The sequence below is a fragment of the Dendronephthya gigantea genome, unplaced genomic scaffold (assembly GCF_004324835.1).
Source record: "Dendronephthya gigantea isolate DGI-Jeju-01 unplaced genomic scaffold, DenGig_1.0 000162F, whole genome shotgun sequence".
Classification (NCBI taxonomy): domain Eukaryota; kingdom Metazoa; phylum Cnidaria; class Anthozoa; order Malacalcyonacea; family Nephtheidae; genus Dendronephthya; species Dendronephthya gigantea.
In genome coordinates this window covers 42,432-59,822 of record NW_021163172.1, presented here as the reverse complement: position 1 = coordinate 59,822, position 17,391 = coordinate 42,432, and the positions used below count along the sequence as shown (strand labels likewise).

The window sequence follows — 17,391 nt, the reverse complement described above, 5'->3', positions numbered from 1 at the left end:
ATGCATTGTTGTCACACAGAGTTTCTTGAGAACTCTTTGTCAAACATGGCTAGCAAACAATGTTTCCTGGTTTGTCCGCCTTTATGAAACATGGCTAGGAAACAATGTTTCCTGGTTTATCTACCTTCATGAAACATGGCTAGGAAACAATGTTTCCTGGTTTGTCCACCTTCATGAAATATGGCTAGGAAACAATGTTTCCTGGTTTGTCCACCTTCATGAAACATGGGTAGGAAACAATGTTTCCTGGTTGTCTACCTTCATGAAACATGGCTAGGAAACAATGTTTCCTGGTTTGTCTACCTTCATGAAACATGGCTAGGAAACAATGTTTCCTGGTTTGTCCACCTTCATGAAACATGGCTAGGAAACAATGTTTCCTGGTTTGTCCACCTTCATGAAACATGGCTAGGAAACAATGTTTCCTGGTTTGTCTACCTTCATGAAACATGGCTAGGAAACAATGTTTCCTGGTTTGTCTACCTTCATGAAACATGGCTAGGAAACAATGTTTCCTGGTTTGTCCACCTTCATGAAACATGGCTAGGAAACAATGTTTCCTGGTTTGTCTACCTTCATGAAACATGGCTAGGAAACAATGTTTCCTGGTTTGTCTACCTTCATGAAACATGGCTAGGAAACAATGTTTCCTGGTTTGTCTACCTTCATGAAACATGGCTAGGAAACAATGTTTCCTGGTTTGTCTACCTTCATGAAACGTGGCTAGGAAACAATGTTTCCTGGTTTGTCTACCTTCATGAAACGTGGCTAGGAAACAATGTTTCCTGGTTTTCCACCTTCATGAAACATGGCTAGGAAACAATGTTTCCTGGTTTGTCTTCCTTCATGAAACATTGCTTACTAGGAAACAATGTCAGTTTATTGTTTTCTAGTTTGTCCATGTCTGACAAGGCGGCTGAGCATCAAAGATTGTTGGTTTGTCCAGCTTCACTTGGAATCTGGTTTTGTTGCATGCCGTAATCGTTTTCCGAAGCCTTTTGCAGAGATAAAGAATTGAGAGGTAATTGCGAATTTCATTTTTAATTACTTTTCAACTTTATTTGATCATTTTATTTTTAGCATGCATGTCCACGAGTCGAGTTATGTGATGGTATAACTTTTGGAACTACATCTCGCCAGATCCTTCCTCCACCACACATTTTCGAAGAAAAAAGCCAGACTTTTGGCAGGATAGCCCTTCAGCACAGCCACAGCTTGGCTTGAAACCCAAACCACGCTTCCCAAAACCCTATCGCGAAAAGCAAAATGTTAAAAACTCGTATAACTTAATCGTATAGCCCTTTCGCACATCACCCTATGTGATTGCCTTTTGATAGATGTGAATGAGTAATTAGTTACGAATGCACTGATTAATAAGAGCTCTTCATTGAACATCAGTAATTAATTAACTCGTTCACATCTATCAAAGGAAGAATATCGCTAATAAAATCGCAGCAAAATTGCAAGTATAAACATGCCTTAATATTCTCTCTTTTCAATGTAAATTATCATATTACACCCTGTCATATTACTTTTAATGATAATCCGAATGGTATAACGTCAATCTCATCTTTTTTTACACCATCCTTTATTAATACTGAGTTTGTATTTTAAGTGATGTGTGGTTTTCACCAAACATACCCCAAGACATAACTTTCCTTCTTGGAGGTAGTTTTGGCATTTGCCAACAAGGAAGTACTTCGCGCAGCATTGCCCCTCTTGACAATCTTGATCAGACCTACATGTCTAAGAATGATATAGTATAATGATTTGATCTGAGAGCTATCCATGCAGTATAAAACAAAGTTAGTTTAGTTTAGGTTTCCTCCTGTAGTAACACTGGATCAATAAGAGATGATCCTTACTGGACCTCTTGGAAGAACAGTTTAAAACTGATGGGGCTATCCAGTATAAATAAAGTTAGTTTAGTTTGGGTTTCCTCCTGTATAGTAACGCTGGATCAATAAGAGATGATCCTTACTGGACCTCTAGGAAGAACAGTTTAGAACTGATAGAACTATCCAGTGTAAATAAAGTTTGTTTAGTTTAGGTTTTCTCCTGTAGTAACACTGAATCAATAAGAGATGATCCTTACTGGACCTCTATAGGAAGAACAGTTTAGAACTGATAGAGCTATCCAGTATAAATAAAGTTAGTTTAGTTTAGGTTTCCTCCTGTAGTAACGCTGAATCAATAAGAGATGATTCTTACTGGACCTCTAGGAAGAACAGTTTAGAACTGACAAAGGATAGAGCTATCCAGTGTAAATAAAGTTAGTTTAGTTTAGGTTTACTCCCTATATTTCAAGCAAACCTTAATAAAGAATCGCTTCTCCTCTGCAATGGCCACAAGGGCAAAAACAACAACCAACGCAGCGACGATGAAAGATTTCATTTTGAAAAACGGACAAAAAAATTCCTTGCAATTGCTTGTATGTGATGTATAACTGAACTGAACTGAAGAAACCGCAAACTTTCCTATCACTTTTATAATCAAGCCAAGATCTATATATAAACGCATTTGGTATAACACCTGGGCACACACAATTTAAAAAACAATTTTCACTGTTTAGGCTAGCTGTTAACTATATATTGATTGGGTTTCTTGAATGCATTTTTCTTAGTATAAATTTGCTGCTTCATACAGAAATCCTTAACGAATTAGATTCTTATCAGACTTCTTCACCAAAATCTGATTTATCGCTGCCTGAATCACATGTCGCTTAATTTGGACTATTTTTCTCTTTGCGATAAAAAGAAAATGTCTGCATGGAATGAACACGATACTAAATTTAGCAAAATTGCCAAATTTGCCTGCGAAATATTTCGAAAATAAAACACAGAGTAACCTAGAGTGTTTTGTCTAATTTAGGCAGTTGTTATACCACATTTGATACAGAGTAAATGATATAGATATCTAATCTTAACTATCATTTACTCTGTGAGATGGCGTTGCGAACTTGGCAAATGTTGTATATTTTGTATTACGTTAAAACTTTAGTACAATTGTAAATCATTTAGCCAGACACCTCCGTTATAATGTCCTTAGAGACACGTTTTAAGAATTAAGCAAAGGTTAGTAACATATAATAAACCATGAAACTACAAATTGACTTAATTGAGATGGCTTGAATCAGTTGAATGCATCGGCAAACAATACACAAACAGACAGCGTTGTTTTTCTTTACGTTTAATTATTAGCTAATTATTCTTCACAAACTTTACATGTTTATGCAATGACGTTTGTTTTACAACGACCCAGATCCTTCGCCTCCATCAGAAACACATCTGTAAGAAGGGAGACCCAAAACTCCGCCACCTGATACGTATTGGCAAGAGGTTCCTGGCTCGCATCCACAGCCGAGAGAACTATGCTGTATAAAAAACATAAGGAGTTATTACAGTAAGACATGCATACCCTAGTTAAAGAATAACCAATCCATATTTAATATTTCTGAATGATTACACGCTTATTATTGCATATATATTACTCCTGGAAAAAAGTGATTCGAGTCAAATATTTCATTGCTACGGTGCAAGTGTGATTTTCAAGGGGAAAGATTCATTCATTCCGTTTGGCTAGCGCTTAAAAGCACAGCAAAACACATTGTAGGAGGGAGAAAGAATCTGCGATGATTGTGTGTCCCACGCGGTTGAAATGCTCAAGTTGTTCTCAGTTAATTAAACAGTGTTTTGCACTGAATCTCATCCCAAACCACCAAAATGCCACCCTCAGCTTCTCAGCTTCATGCCATTTTCAACTTAGAGGAGAAATCGACTTTTAACTTTTTAAACACGAAAAAGATTCATGAATGCTTTACCACACATCACTTGCGGAAATATTCCGAAACCTTTATTCGACGTTCCGTCAATCTTTGTTATCCAGCAATCAAAACTATATTGCCGCGTCTTTATGAGGGCAGGGGATAGAATTTTCAGCAAATAGCAAAATGATAATACACGTACATAGCATCGACTTCCTTCCGAGATATAATCATGGCACTTCTTTCCTATCCAATAACGTTCTAGGCAGCATTGGCCAGGACAGTCGCTATCATCGTTACATTTCTAAAATGAGTTAAAGGAATTGCAAGATTAATATGTTTAAACGTTAATAACCTTACATCAAATCAATCTAAATTGAGGCTATAACGTCTCGGACATGCAAATAGATTCATTCTACATCATTCTATTCCAAATCAACGAAAAGTACATACATCGTCCAACAAAAATCTCTTTTCTTCATCGGCGAAAGCCAAAGCAAACAGAACGAGCACGAAGATAAATGTCTTCATTTTTCTGACTAAAATCCACACGCTTTCAATATGACGTTATATGCACACGAAAAGGTAAGCAAAATTAGACTGTTCTCAACGAAACGGTACTTATTATAGTAGGATTCACATAACCCCTGAGTAAATGAATCTCCCTCGAGCTAATTTAACATTTGTTCAACAGAATTAACAGCAAGTAAAAAACTCAATGTTTAATACCGCTATGAAAATAAACTTCGCTCAGAAGTTTGCGCTGGGCATTTGTTACTTATATTAAAATTTGCACAGCGGCCCAAGAGCACCTCTCTTAGTGCAATGATTAAAGAGGTGCTGGTCTGAGGCGTCTGTATTAGAAGCGATTGTATAAGGAGGATTGTCTGTATTAGAGAGATGTCTGTACTAGAGAGGTGTCTGTATTAGAGAGGTGTCTGTATTAGAGAGAGGTCTGTATTAGAGAGGTGTCTGTATTAGAGATATGTCTGTATTAGAGAGGTGTCTGTATTAGAGAGGTGTCTGTATTAGAGAGAGGTCTGTATTAGAGAGAGGTCTGTATTAGAAAGATGTCTGTATTAGAAAGATGTCTGTATTAGAGAGATGTCTCTATTAGAGAGATGTCTGTATTAGAGAGATGTTTGTATTAGAGAGATGTTTGTATTAAAGAGATGTCTGTGTTAGAGAGATGTCTGTACTAGAGAGATGTCTGTATTAGAGAGATGCATGTCTGTATTAGAGAGATGTCTGTATTAGAAAGGTGCCTAAATTCTAGAGATGCTTGTATGGAGTTGTCTGCATTAGAGAGATGTCTGTATTAGAGAGATGTCTGTATTAGAGAATTGTCTGTATTAGAAAGGTGCCTAAATTCTAGAGATGCTTGTATGGAGGTGTCTGTATTAGAGAGATGTCTGTATTAGAGAGATGTCTGTATTAGAGAGATGCTTGTATGGAGTTGTCTGTATTAGAGAAATGTCTGTATTAAAGAGATGTCTGTATTGAGGAGTTATCTGTATTAGAGAGATGTCTGTATTGAGATGTCGATACTAGAGCTTTTCGTGTTTAAGAAATCTTGGTAAAAAAATAACGCAGGAAAAGTACCTTTCACGTTCAACTACAAGCATTACGTCATTTATTAAATACAAATTTGTTTGCGAAACGTATTTAAACAAGCGGTTTTTTTAATTAAAATTTCCTAATGAATAATCAACAGTTTAAACTGGGTAAACATTTTGAATAAACGCATTCAACTATTTCATTATATTCTAAAAGTGAAATTCTTTTTAAAACGTCAGGTTGCATGGAGATTTCCTATTGATTTCAAAACGAAAATCTCGGGAACCAAAAGCAGACAATCTGAAGCATTTCAAATGTTTTATTTCACTATAGAATCTTCATTATGGTCTCGTTAGTAGATTTTTAAAAACGCCTGTAGTCTGTACAAGTCTAATTATTGATGGGAAAATAAGAAAAACGACATAAATTCTCACAGATTTTCACGAGTATTTGCAAACGACACGAATATAGGCTCATGCATGCGTTCATAGGGCGCTTAAGCGGCCAAAATGGCCAGACCGGTCATATTTTGAATTGAAATAAGGTATTTCGTTAAGAATATAGCGGCGAAGCTGCGTTTCCCGTGTTAGGCAGATGTAAACAACAATATACTTGAATGCAGAGTTCTTGAAACACTCTAAAATACCAGTAATTTGTCTGTACTCATATACAAAAGGACAGTTTGGTCGTTGTTACCGTAAATCATATGATTAATTGACCGAAAGTTGCGTTTTTGTTGTAAAACCCGCCAAAATTGAGGCGAGAATATTATTTGAAAACTACAGGTCTAAGTCGTGGTACATGCATGTTCGATGCAGAACAGGCACACTGATCTTTTTATGCACTGGATGTGGCAACCAAACTTACAAGAATCAAGCCGAAAAAAATAATAAACTTTCGGAGAGTCAAAACGAAGGAAAATACCACGTCACGGCGTTGCTAAAAACGCACGGCTTCAAGATATACATCTCTTCAGCTCTGAACATAGTTTTATACTGTGAACTGGGAGCGATATGGTAAAAACCTAAACATTACTTTGAAATTCAAAAAGCTCACAATAATTATCAGTCTTAATCGGTTAAAAAAATACGCAGTTATAGACAATATCATTTCTTTAAAAGATAATTTAGAATAAAATGTTTAATGCGAAGGTAAAATATGCGAATTATCATATACAAGGACGGCGCCTGTGTAAATATTACTTTGCGCAATTTCAGGCGGCGAGATCAGACGCGTTTTACAATACAATAGCTTTGTCGTATGAATATATGTACATTGTCTGGGCATGCGTAAGCGTTTAAACACCTGCATCCTGGTTATACTTCGCTTTCTTCAGTGGAACTTCGAGATGTTTTGAGGGAAAATGTGTTGCACTCGGATCAAGCAAAGATGATCTTGGATCCTCGTTCTTTACTATCAAACTCTCGTTGATATTCGATTGTTCGTGCTCCAGATTCGTAGCAGAATCCCCTGATTGGATACAATCTAAACCAGAGCTGCAGGCATTCTCCGTGTTTCGGAGATCAGATGTATTTTTTGACCTCGCTTCTTCATCTTGACCACTCTCACTCGAGGTCAAATCTGATCTTCCACAATCACCCTTTAATTCCTTTTTCCCAACTATATCAGCACTACCCTGGTCCCAACTTCTTTCAATGAAACTAGAATCGCAAGAAGAACTAACATCCAGTTGATCTTCGAAGTTCAGTTCAGATTGATCGCGTTTAACTGGAGTGACACCAGATTTTTCCTCTCCACATTCACACCCTTTATTTTCACTCGATTTTTTTTGCCAATCGGGTGTTCTTTTAGATTCGCCCGATTCAAAAGTATTCAATTCTCGAAAACTTTTTAGTATCCTTTCTGAGAAGACCGCCCTCTTTTTTCAATAACCAGTGTTTTGTGTCGTATTTGACAGGGGCTTGCAACACGGGAGGTGCGCCCGTGTCTTTGAACGGCGAAATCGGGACAAACTGTGGAATTATCATGTTTAAATGTCTTGCTACACCTTCCATAACCTTGTCCACGTAACCGTGGATAACCAAGCACGCTTTTTTGTCCTATAAAATGCGAAAGAAATTGTTTATGTCAATCCTGTTAGGTGAAGCTTTCACATATATTTATCATCAAGAGTTTGCATCTCCACTTGTTGGATGCAAAAGAGCGAATAGCCGCTTTCTGATCAGTAGTTGTAAGCGTAAACTAAACAGAACTAAACGTCCGTGTAACTTATCCACACGTTCACATCCATCAAAAGATGAAAACGCATTTAAAATCCCAGAAGAACTTGTAGACGGGCTTTTGCAATTCAGCAATTGTGTTTGAAATATTTAGTTTAGTTTAAGTCTAAAGATCCACATGCGAACTTGCAATGTTATTTTCGTAAAAGTACCCAAATATTCTGGTTGTTATAAGAAGTGATATGCAATAATGTTTCAACCAAAATTGACGTACGTGTTTAGTTTTTTGCAAGTTAATGATGACCAGTTTCCCGCCATGTTTCACGGTTTGAGCCGGAAGATTACCGCTCGGGTTGATTTGCAATGAAGTGCCAAGACACACGGATAAATCTGCTTGTCTAAATGGGAGGAAGGTCATGGATCAGATGGAGTAAATGTGTAGGATGGTGTATACAAGAGGGAGTTTATAGGAACAAGTCAGTGTGTTAGGACTTAGGAGGGTATATAAGAACGGACATACTGGGTATAAAGGGGAACATAATGTGTATCAGGTGAACACATACAACATGGAACACATGCACTATAAATTGTAGCTATTACTATTCATTATTTTTATTATCATTGGTAATAAGAAACGTGTACTGTACAATAATATTTCACTGGATGATATGGTCATGACTGGATGGTCATCACAAAAATTTCACCTTGAATGATGTTCAGATGCAGCCAGATCATCATTTGGAAGAGAGTCCTCCCAGTCTAATATTGTGTCACGAAGTTTACCCCTGAATGCGAAATATTACCAACAATCATCAGTTGGAAAAGTATCAAATGTGGTATAACAACACTTCTCGACGTTTCGACCCGAGGGCCTTCGTCAGGAGAATTAGTATGAAAATAAATAGCGGAGAACACATGTTTTGTATGGGGGCAAAACATGTGATAAAAATGGGCCAATAGAAAACAAAAAATCAAAACAAATTGGAATATATTACGTTGCAAATAGATGACTGATTATGGGGAAAAGTATTTAAAAAGTTGAAAAAGTATTTAAACCTTCATGTTATGTAATCAGTTCACTTATATAATCAGTCCAAAATCTCACCTGCATTTTCCTCTCTTTCCACCCTTCAAACAAAAATTCCCAGTTCGTTTTAAACCAAGAGTCTTGACAGGATCCCCAAACAGATATTGCCTTCCACAATTATCACATTGTTCTACAAACATGTTTCCGTGCAGTTCTGCCAGCTTTGACCTGAAATGAAAACAATTATAAATATCATTTCTCTAACTGCTAGGCACAAGATATGTAAATAAAGGACAGTTAAGGTACAATTTCATACCTGGGAAAACCTGATTTCAAATGCAGGCCATCAACATTCTGACTAACAACAAACTTCAGGTAGCCTTCCCTCTCAAGCTCTACAATTGCCATATGTGTCAAACTTGGCTCTGCACTCTTGAAGGTCACATCAAACGTCGGTTTTTCTCCTTTAGCCTCCAAGGTCCAGACGCCCTTTGGACCACGGAAGTCTGGTATCCCACAGGAAGTGCTTATCCCGGCTCCCGTGTGAAATACTGTGTGTTTCGATTCCTTGATTAACTTTGTTAATTCAACTATTTTTCTCTCGAGTTCCTCTTCTGAGTCAAAAAGCTAATAAATTTTGATATTTAGGTTTTGTTTATTCTTAAAGAAGCAGCACTCTTCAAGCTCTTTCCTGATGTGAGACACTGACTTATTTCAGATAAAGCTGAATAAAAAAGTCATTTAAGGAACACTGTAACTCAGTGGGTTAATGTAGCAATCTATCGCAAGCTGCAAAGGCAGGTGACTTTCCCCTTCATCTTAAAGCAGTTAACCTTTTAAAATAATGGATATATAGCCACTACATTTCCCCCCAAACACAAAATTATATTCCTCGCATAAAAACTTTCAAAGTTGTGCATCATCAAAAACGATTCAAATTTGATAATAAAAAAAGCAGCATTTGAAGACATAACTAATTTATTTAATAACGTGATAATCAGTTTATCAACTGCCAAAAATACACAGAATTTTTTTGTATTTTTTGGTCAGATCGCAGGTGATAAATGCATTGTCCACAAGATGCTTTAAAAAGTGCACGCCGCTTTTCATATCGAAATTGAAAGAAATGAAATGATTTTGCACACAGTACAACACAAAAACAAATCACAAAGAACTTGGCTGAACGAGAGACTGTATCTACAAAGAAACAAGGAAAAACAACAAACCTCTGGCGCTCCACACTTTCCTTTATGTGGATAATCAGACAAACCAGACGCATAGTCGACGGCCATTTTGAAATTCAGAAACTTCGCTTGGAAAATTCCTTGGCGATATATCTGAGGTTCCTAAATTTCCCTTAAGTATCAAACAAAGGAAGTTGTATATCAGTCCAAATTCCTGCTTTCAAGGAAAATCACTAATTTGGTATGAACTTCCCTTTCTTCCCTTTAATCTTTGGTAGTTTTCTTTCTGGAAAAATTTAACCAAAGTATAAAATGTTTGCGTGCTTTACTTTCGAAAAACAGTTTAGCTAGCTTGCTTGCAAAATAAGATTCGCCAATCGAATGATAGCTCGCTCAATTCAATTTTCATCAACTCATTTTACAATGCTTTCAAATCATGAACAAACGAACTTCCAATTGTCTTGGGCAGCCTATGCAGATTGCGAAGCCGCTCCTTGCAAGGGAGCCGCTCCTTGCAAGGTCCCTGTTAAAAAATAAACAGTTTCTCACTCAATTTTCGCGTCGTTTGCCGCGGAAATCCAGGAAGAGTTGAAGATAAAATAAGAATAAATTCACTAAGATTATAACTAGCAATCCATTTGATCGTTGTGACTATATTTTTATTTTTGCATAAAAAAATATGAAAGTTCGAAAAGTAGTTAAACAGTTACATCGTAGCGATATTTTTATATTTACAAAATTACTACCGTAAAAATTTAAAATATATACTGAATAATTTAATTGTATGTGCGCATTTTTTCCAGCATAGTATTTACATTTTCATTGCTGGGTAACAGAGGTAAATATCAGGGGCCGGTTGTATAAAACTCTTTTTTGCATGGTTAAATCCCAGTTAGCTCCACATTTTAACCTAGTTAACTACATTTTGCATGGTTAACTCTTAGAAATACACGACTTTTATTGGCCAATTCTGTCCTTAACTACAGTAAGTACAGTTGAAAGTTAACTAGCCTTTCATACAACTGGCCCCTGGCAATTAATTGTATTAATCAATGTAAAATCTGACTGCATAAACTATATACATACCTTGACACAATTTCTACAATTCGTGACTAAAACTTTAAGCTCAAATCAAACGGTGATTAAAAAGTATATCTCATTATAAAATTTATACCTGAACCTTTATAAAATGCAGTATAAAACGCTAGTGTTGTATATTCTCAATATTATGTATCCAAACTATTTTCCTGTATTGTCCACTGATGACAATGGTAATGTAGGATTCCAGCTGTAAACAAAATTTTGATCGAGACAAGAACTATGGCCAACATCACATCTTAAAATGAGTTAAACGGTTAAACCTCTCATGAGTTTTAACTGTACGGAAGACGGAGTTTACTTTTAAAATGTTGTCCAATATAGACCAAGCTTAGCTGTATGATTTATCTAAGCTGGTCGAGTCCAATCGTCTTCGCTCGATCACAGTTTATAGCTGTAAGTAAGCAGCATTTGTGAAGTTGTTCCCACATGCAAGAGGCCCCTGTAGGATGAACTATCCCCTCCACCTTTACAGGGAAGAGGGAGATAGCGTTAAAAAAGCTCAAAACCAATTTTGCCCAAGCGGGCATATCTTTTTTAACTTCTGAGAAAAGAATCATCAACACCAATGATCCTAGATTCTCGTCGCTGGAGGTCACAGACCGAATACCAACCATATATTTACACAATCATACTGCAACACTATGAACCATTTCTGAACTCACCATCAAAGGCTTTCCGATGGACAAATCGACTAAAGACCCCCCCAAAAAACCTGAATGGATTTGATTTAGTCCGAAACTTCAGTGTTTTACGCAAGCGGAGACGATCTCTCTAGGAACCCCTGAAATGGTTCATGACCACCAGTTCAACGACGTTTGGCGAGTTCAGGATTACGTCCGCAACCTCGCGATGCGTCCATCTTAACACATACTTTCCGTTCACAGAGTGAATATACTGCCTTACCTGTGGAAGAACATCATGATAATTACAGATTGAATGCATTTGACTGTTTGGGATATTTATGATTACACAGACCTTCACGCCTGCGGCAGCTGCCGGGCCGTCAGGATCGACAGTTTGAACGTAGACAGGCATACTACCGCGAACGACGAATCCATATCCAACAGCATCCCGCAAAATCTAGATGATTTTGAACAGAAATAGCGAGTGAATTCGAGTGAATAACGGTCTTTAAACAAACACGAGAACTTCATGATGTCTCGTCGAAATATGGTATGGTGAAAGCTTTAAACTCCTGATGGAGGGCGGCCGGTCGAAATCTCGCGAAGTTTTTATTTGCATATTTCAGGCAAGCTCGGCTTGTGAAATTCGGCGTCTTAAATTGGCCCAAACTTACAGATATTTTTGTCATGACATACGGGTTTCTTCTGTCTTCTAACTCTTCAACGGTCACATCTCTCAGTACGACTGAAATCAATTGAAATTAATCGGTCATATAACTTCAAGGTATCTGCCGTTATAATAAATACAGTGGTACGATATAGTTTCTTCAGGGATACATTCAATCACTTGCAACGGAACATGACTGGTATATGATTAAAGTATACATACAAGGTTTCATGAAGGCTGTGTTGAAGCATTGACTCGTGCGTACAATTTTTCAGAGATTAGGCATTCGCTATTTACTATACGAGATACATTCAATCTTTACCTGGTCTGGGCGAAATTTGAACGTCTTCCATGTTTGGAGGAGTATTTGGAGGCGTGTCGAAGCTTGAATGGCGCCGTCTGTTTAGTTCTGAAACAAGTTTGACAGTTTTGAAGACACGATCATAAACTATACTGATCAGTTACAGAGACAGCTTAATATGGAAAATGAATATATCTAGACATGCATTGATATTAGCATAGATATTGCACTGGAAATGACGTGCGTGATGAATTTCGTGAAACAATCGCGTGACAATGTTAATGACATTAGAGGATACTAGAATAACTAGATTGATAGACTTGTCTTTAAAAACATTATAAAACTGATCCAAACTGATGAGATGCATGTAGAAAGAAACAGTACTCGACTTCCCTATCAATTACTTTGTGTCAGCGTGTATACCGTTCGCTTTATTTAACTTGTTAATGACCTGTGCAACCTTCTTGAAGTATAGGACCTTTTTAACTACAGCCTGTATTCTGCATTCGGATTCCCGACTACTGTTCAACCTCTTTTTGTCACATTAGTCGAAAAGAATATTCTATTGTCTTAGATATTAAAGATATAACTCTACCGCAAAACCAAAGCAACTGTAACCAGCCTCACGGGAGGTCAGACTGTAAAACACAAAAGACAAAGAACTTTTGAAGTGTTGTACTAGAAATATTGAACCTTTCTTGGAAATTCTAAAGTCCTGAACATGTCCGTCAAATATCAATACTTTCTTTGTCAGCACAATATTTCGTGCACATCTACACAGGTTCTCATTTGCAAATAACAAGTTGATATTACGGATACCATAATCCATATAATAGGCAACTCTGAAGACAAAAACACAAACCTTTTGACTTGTTGACCTGAAGTTTGGCCATGTCATCAAAGAAATGCACGATATTTTTGATCGGTGTTCCATCCTTTTTTGTAGAGGTCGTGATTTGCTTGTTTTTATCTAGTTCGCTCAGGTTCACAACATTCATCAGCTTTGATGTCTTCATATCTTCAATTCGAAACTGGTAGTAAAGGCTATCATCTTGAAAAGCGATGCTGGGGGACACTGCAATTTAGTTTTAAATTATATTAGGTTTCATTAAGAACTGAGAAGAACAGTTCAAAACTGATAGAGCTATATCCAGTATAAATAAGGTTAGTTTAGTTTAGGTTTCCTTCTGTAGTAACACTGGATGAATAAGAGATGATCCTTACTGGATCTCTAGGAAGAACAGTTTAGAACTGATAGAGCTATCCAGTGTAAACAAAGTTAGTTTAGTTTAGGTTTCCTCCTGTAGTTACACTGTATCAATAAGAGATGAACCTTACTGGACCTCCAAGAAGAACAGTTTAGAACAGTTTTAGTAAAGCTATAAAGCTATCTAGAGCTGTGACAACTATCACTTACATTGTTTTATAACTCCGGTCTGTAGAAAAGCTTTTCCGATTTCAACTCCTTCGTCACGTGAATGAGTCTCGCCATTCAAAACCAGCCAATCAATGAAGCGACGAGCGAAAAAACAAGTTTTGAATACTTGGCCGTTATATTGAATATCTTGCAAGACCACGAATTTCTTTTGATCTGCTAAAATTCTTTAGAAAAAGAACGAAATGAGATTTTGATTATACAGATGCAATGTGGTAGACATCGCAGAGAAGATGAGGGAAGCAAGGTTGAGATGATATGGACACGTAATAAGAAGAGATGAAGGAGAGTTGGTCAGAGATATTATGAAATGAAGAGATCTGAAGAAGATGTGAGGTGGTAGACATTGCAGAGAATATGAGGAAGCAAGGTTGAGATGATATGGACACGTAATAAGAAGAGATGAGGGAGAACTGGTCAGAGATATTATGAAATGAAGAGATCAGAAGATGTGAGATGGTAGACATTGCAGAGAAAATGAGGGAGGCAAGATTGAGATGATATGGACATGTAATATGAAGAGATGAAGGAGAGATGGTCAGAGATATTATGGAATGAAGAGATCAGAACAAGATGTGAGGTGGTAGACATTGCAGAGAAGATGAGGGAAGCAAGGTTGAGATGATATGGTCATGTAATAAGAAGAGATGATGAAGGAGAGCTGGTCAGAGATATTATATATGGAATGAAGAGATCAGAAGAAGATGTGAGGTGGTAGACATTGCAGAGAAGATGAGGAAGCAAGGTTGAGATGATATGGTCACGTAATAAGAAGAGATGAAGGAGAGTTGGTCAGAGATATTATGGAATGAAGAGATCAGAAGAAGATGTGAGGTGGTAGACGTTGCAGAGAAGATGAGGAAGCAAGGTTGAGATGATATGAACACGTAATAAGAAGAGATGAAGGAGAGCTGGTCACAGATGTTATGCAGTGAGAACATTGAGGATGACTTTAACGGTATTAATCATACATAAGTAAAATAGAAAAGTAAAATAAAATAAAAACAGTTGACTGATTTCATGCATCGGCTGTAATATGCTACGTTTACTTAAAACAACTCGAAATTCTAAAAACCTGTTATAAAGGTCGACGGCTTGGAATACAAATTCTGTTTCCTTATCAAAACCACCACTACCATCATCCCGACGAAATCTGTAGAACAGCATCTGATCCTTAAATTGATGATCGTCGCATACTAGAGTATAATCAAAAGAACAATCATTAACTGAAAACTTTCAAAGTGTTTTGCGAGAGACGAAGGGAGTTCTGATACTGCCTTCTCGAATAAAAAGGAAAAAGGTTTCATGCATTAATTTGATTTATCAATTTCATTTTGTTAATGGTAATTTTCGAACTTGTCAACCACACGTGATGAAATGTGTCGTTGAAAGAGAAATACCAAGCTTTCTTTTACTTCCCAAATGAAATTTATCCACACCTTTGAATCGAAAATTTCTTATATCCAAATGATAACTTGATGTCGTACTCCGGAGCTCAAAGGCAAATAGGTTTTCTCCCGATATATCTACACTTAATCGGCGCATTCGCGCATAAAGTATCAAGTATGTAGTGTATTCTCGAAGAACAAGGACCGACTATTTGGGAATGCGTATCACGTCGTCATTCGCAAATTCAATCTCGTGTTCGTGGCTGGAAATAGGTTTTGTTGACGATAAATATTTTAAACAATAAAAAAAAAGGTTGTAAAAAAATCAATATCGTATATCAGCTATTGTTTTTTCTACCGGCTGAACTTCGAAACCCTGCAATTATGTGTATTATGTTTCAAAATTTCCAAGTGCTTAATTTCCAAGTCGCCATTAGTTAAGCAGGAATCTAATTTTACTCACTTATATTTCCGGTGTTTTTACAAAACCTCTCACAGTGAGGTATAAAGATGTCACTTCAAGCGATGTTTGTGTATTCTTTGCACAACTATCTTGAGACAAACGTGGCGAAATTTTATTACAACCGTACAAAGTTACCATTTAAATACAAAACCATCATGGGGTCACATATTTTAAACAATTATACATTTCTCAATTCTTTCGTGACGAAATTATCGACATGACACTTCTGATCCTTGACAGACACTGCAGTCGAGCCGAACGCAAATATTTGAAACCTTAGCCATTGTCGCCAACGAAAAATATTTACATTATTGTGCTTGAAGTTATTGCAAAAAAAACACACAAAATGCATGATATATATGATTAATATATATACGATAAAACTTGTTTTGTCTACGACGGGTCATAGGTTATCATTTCAAGCATTCAACGGAACCGACTTGTGTATTTTGACACAAACAATGGTTAACAAAAGTTTGAAGTTTCGGGATAAACTACAGTTGAATTGCCGTAATTTGCCACGTTACCGTATGCGAATTTCCGGCGAACAAATGCTAGGGGATTATTAAATTGAAACTTGAATACTTTCTGTCTTTCATTACAACACGGATATTGTAAAACTTCCGTGCTGGGAAGTTGCATTTCAAGACTCTAAAGTAATTTCCCCGAAGACGAACGCGCTCTGCAAGCTCGGTCCACAGTTAACTGTGCTCAGTCGAAATTCTGAAAACGATGGCAGGCCGAAACAGCGATAGAGCAAGAACTCTTGCCTGCATCGGTATCAGAACGGTTGTTCAACTATAGACATGCGAACTAGCATGCATGAGAAACGTGAACTAGACGGCTTCGGGCGAACATAAACACGTCCTAACCAGCCTTTATTCCTTACTCCACGTTACTTTTAGCGCAGAGAAAGCCTTACTCAAGATCCGGACAAGTATCTCACACCTTCGGGCGAGAACTCGCGTGTTCGCATTAAGTTGTGCCCAGCTGCCTGGAGCGTGCGACTCGTACAGGGCAGACGAGGTACCAACGTGCAAATTTGAGCATTTCGTATACGCCAGAGTCTAATTAAATTCTAGGTCCGTAAACATAGAAATATACAATACCATGATGTATCAATCCAATATCTTGCAAAGCCCGCATGCACTGGACAGCGATATTTCGATTAGTCGCTTCCAAATGTTCCACAAGCCAGTCGACGAGTTCACGACCAACGAAGCACTTCTGGTACAAACGAGCGTGGTATCGTCTGTCCTTTATCATCGATGGCTGCCCACAATGCAAACGAAGTCTCAAATATTCGCTTACAATAACTAGCTCGGCTTTCCGCGAACGATTCTGAGCGACTTGAGCCATTTCTGGTCTGCACTTCGACAACCGTCTCCCCGCATCGGATTCTGTTTGCAAACAAGATACTTTTCAAACATGAAACCTTAGCATGGCGTGTGGATTAAATGGCGATTAATTAAGCCGTGGTATTAAATGGACGTATGTCAATATGTTACGCATGTTACTTACCCGCAAATCCTGCGACGCCCGATTTCTGAACCCCTTAAAATCTACAGGCGCCACAAATACGACATTTGTAAAAAATAGGTACGCAAATTTTTCGTCTAATAAAATACGAAAAATTAGTAATTTGAGGTGATTTCCTAATTTGACAATAATCTTGAAGACAGGGTTATAGCTGATAAAAGCT

At 37.3% G+C, this 17,391-nt stretch overlaps 3 protein-coding genes and 1 long non-coding RNA gene across 4 annotated transcripts; all 4 read right to left on the bottom strand.

Annotated features, from left to right (window-relative positions):
* Nucleotides 1-1,032: 1,032 nt before the first annotated feature.
* On the bottom strand, nucleotides 1,033-2,410 carry LOC114537707. The gene is made up of 3 exons (XR_003688626.1): nucleotides 2,314-2,410; nucleotides 1,642-1,746; nucleotides 1,033-1,249 (listed from the first exon to the last, which is right to left on the bottom strand). It is a non-coding gene; the product is annotated as an uncharacterized LOC114537707 (long non-coding RNA).
* A 763-nt stretch (nucleotides 2,411-3,173) lies between these two features.
* Nucleotides 3,174-4,385, bottom strand: LOC114537705. The gene is made up of 3 exons (XM_028558804.1): nucleotides 4,217-4,385; nucleotides 3,966-4,067; nucleotides 3,174-3,373 (listed from the first exon to the last, which is right to left on the bottom strand). The coding sequence occupies exons 1-3, from the start codon at nucleotides 4,292-4,294 to the stop codon at nucleotides 3,248-3,250; spliced, it is 306 nt and encodes a 101-aa protein (XP_028414605.1). The 5' UTR covers nucleotides 4,295-4,385; the 3' UTR covers nucleotides 3,174-3,247.
* Nucleotides 4,386-6,617: 2,232 nt separating this feature from the next.
* On the bottom strand, nucleotides 6,618-9,819 carry LOC114537708 (NAD-dependent protein deacetylase sirtuin-6-like). Its single transcript, XM_028558807.1, has 7 exons — nucleotides 9,754-9,819; nucleotides 8,844-9,154; nucleotides 8,606-8,755; nucleotides 8,205-8,285; nucleotides 7,775-7,898; nucleotides 7,194-7,380; nucleotides 6,618-7,087 (listed from the first exon to the last, which is right to left on the bottom strand). The coding sequence occupies exons 1-7, from the start codon at nucleotides 9,817-9,819 to the stop codon at nucleotides 6,618-6,620; spliced, it is 1,389 nt and encodes a 462-aa protein (XP_028414608.1).
* Nucleotides 9,820-10,364: 545 nt separating this feature from the next.
* On the bottom strand, nucleotides 10,365-17,238 carry LOC114537699 (DEP domain-containing mTOR-interacting protein-like). Its single transcript, XM_028558801.1, has 9 exons — nucleotides 17,211-17,238; nucleotides 16,799-17,089; nucleotides 14,914-15,034; nucleotides 13,821-14,005; nucleotides 13,266-13,478; nucleotides 12,425-12,511; nucleotides 12,110-12,180; nucleotides 11,788-11,892; nucleotides 10,365-11,715 (listed from the first exon to the last, which is right to left on the bottom strand). Exons 2-9 carry the CDS (start codon nucleotides 17,046-17,048, stop codon nucleotides 11,584-11,586), a joined length of 1,164 nt encoding a protein of 387 aa, XP_028414602.1. The 5' UTR covers nucleotides 17,049-17,089; nucleotides 17,211-17,238; the 3' UTR covers nucleotides 10,365-11,583.
* Between the last annotated feature and the right edge of the window lie 153 nt (nucleotides 17,239-17,391).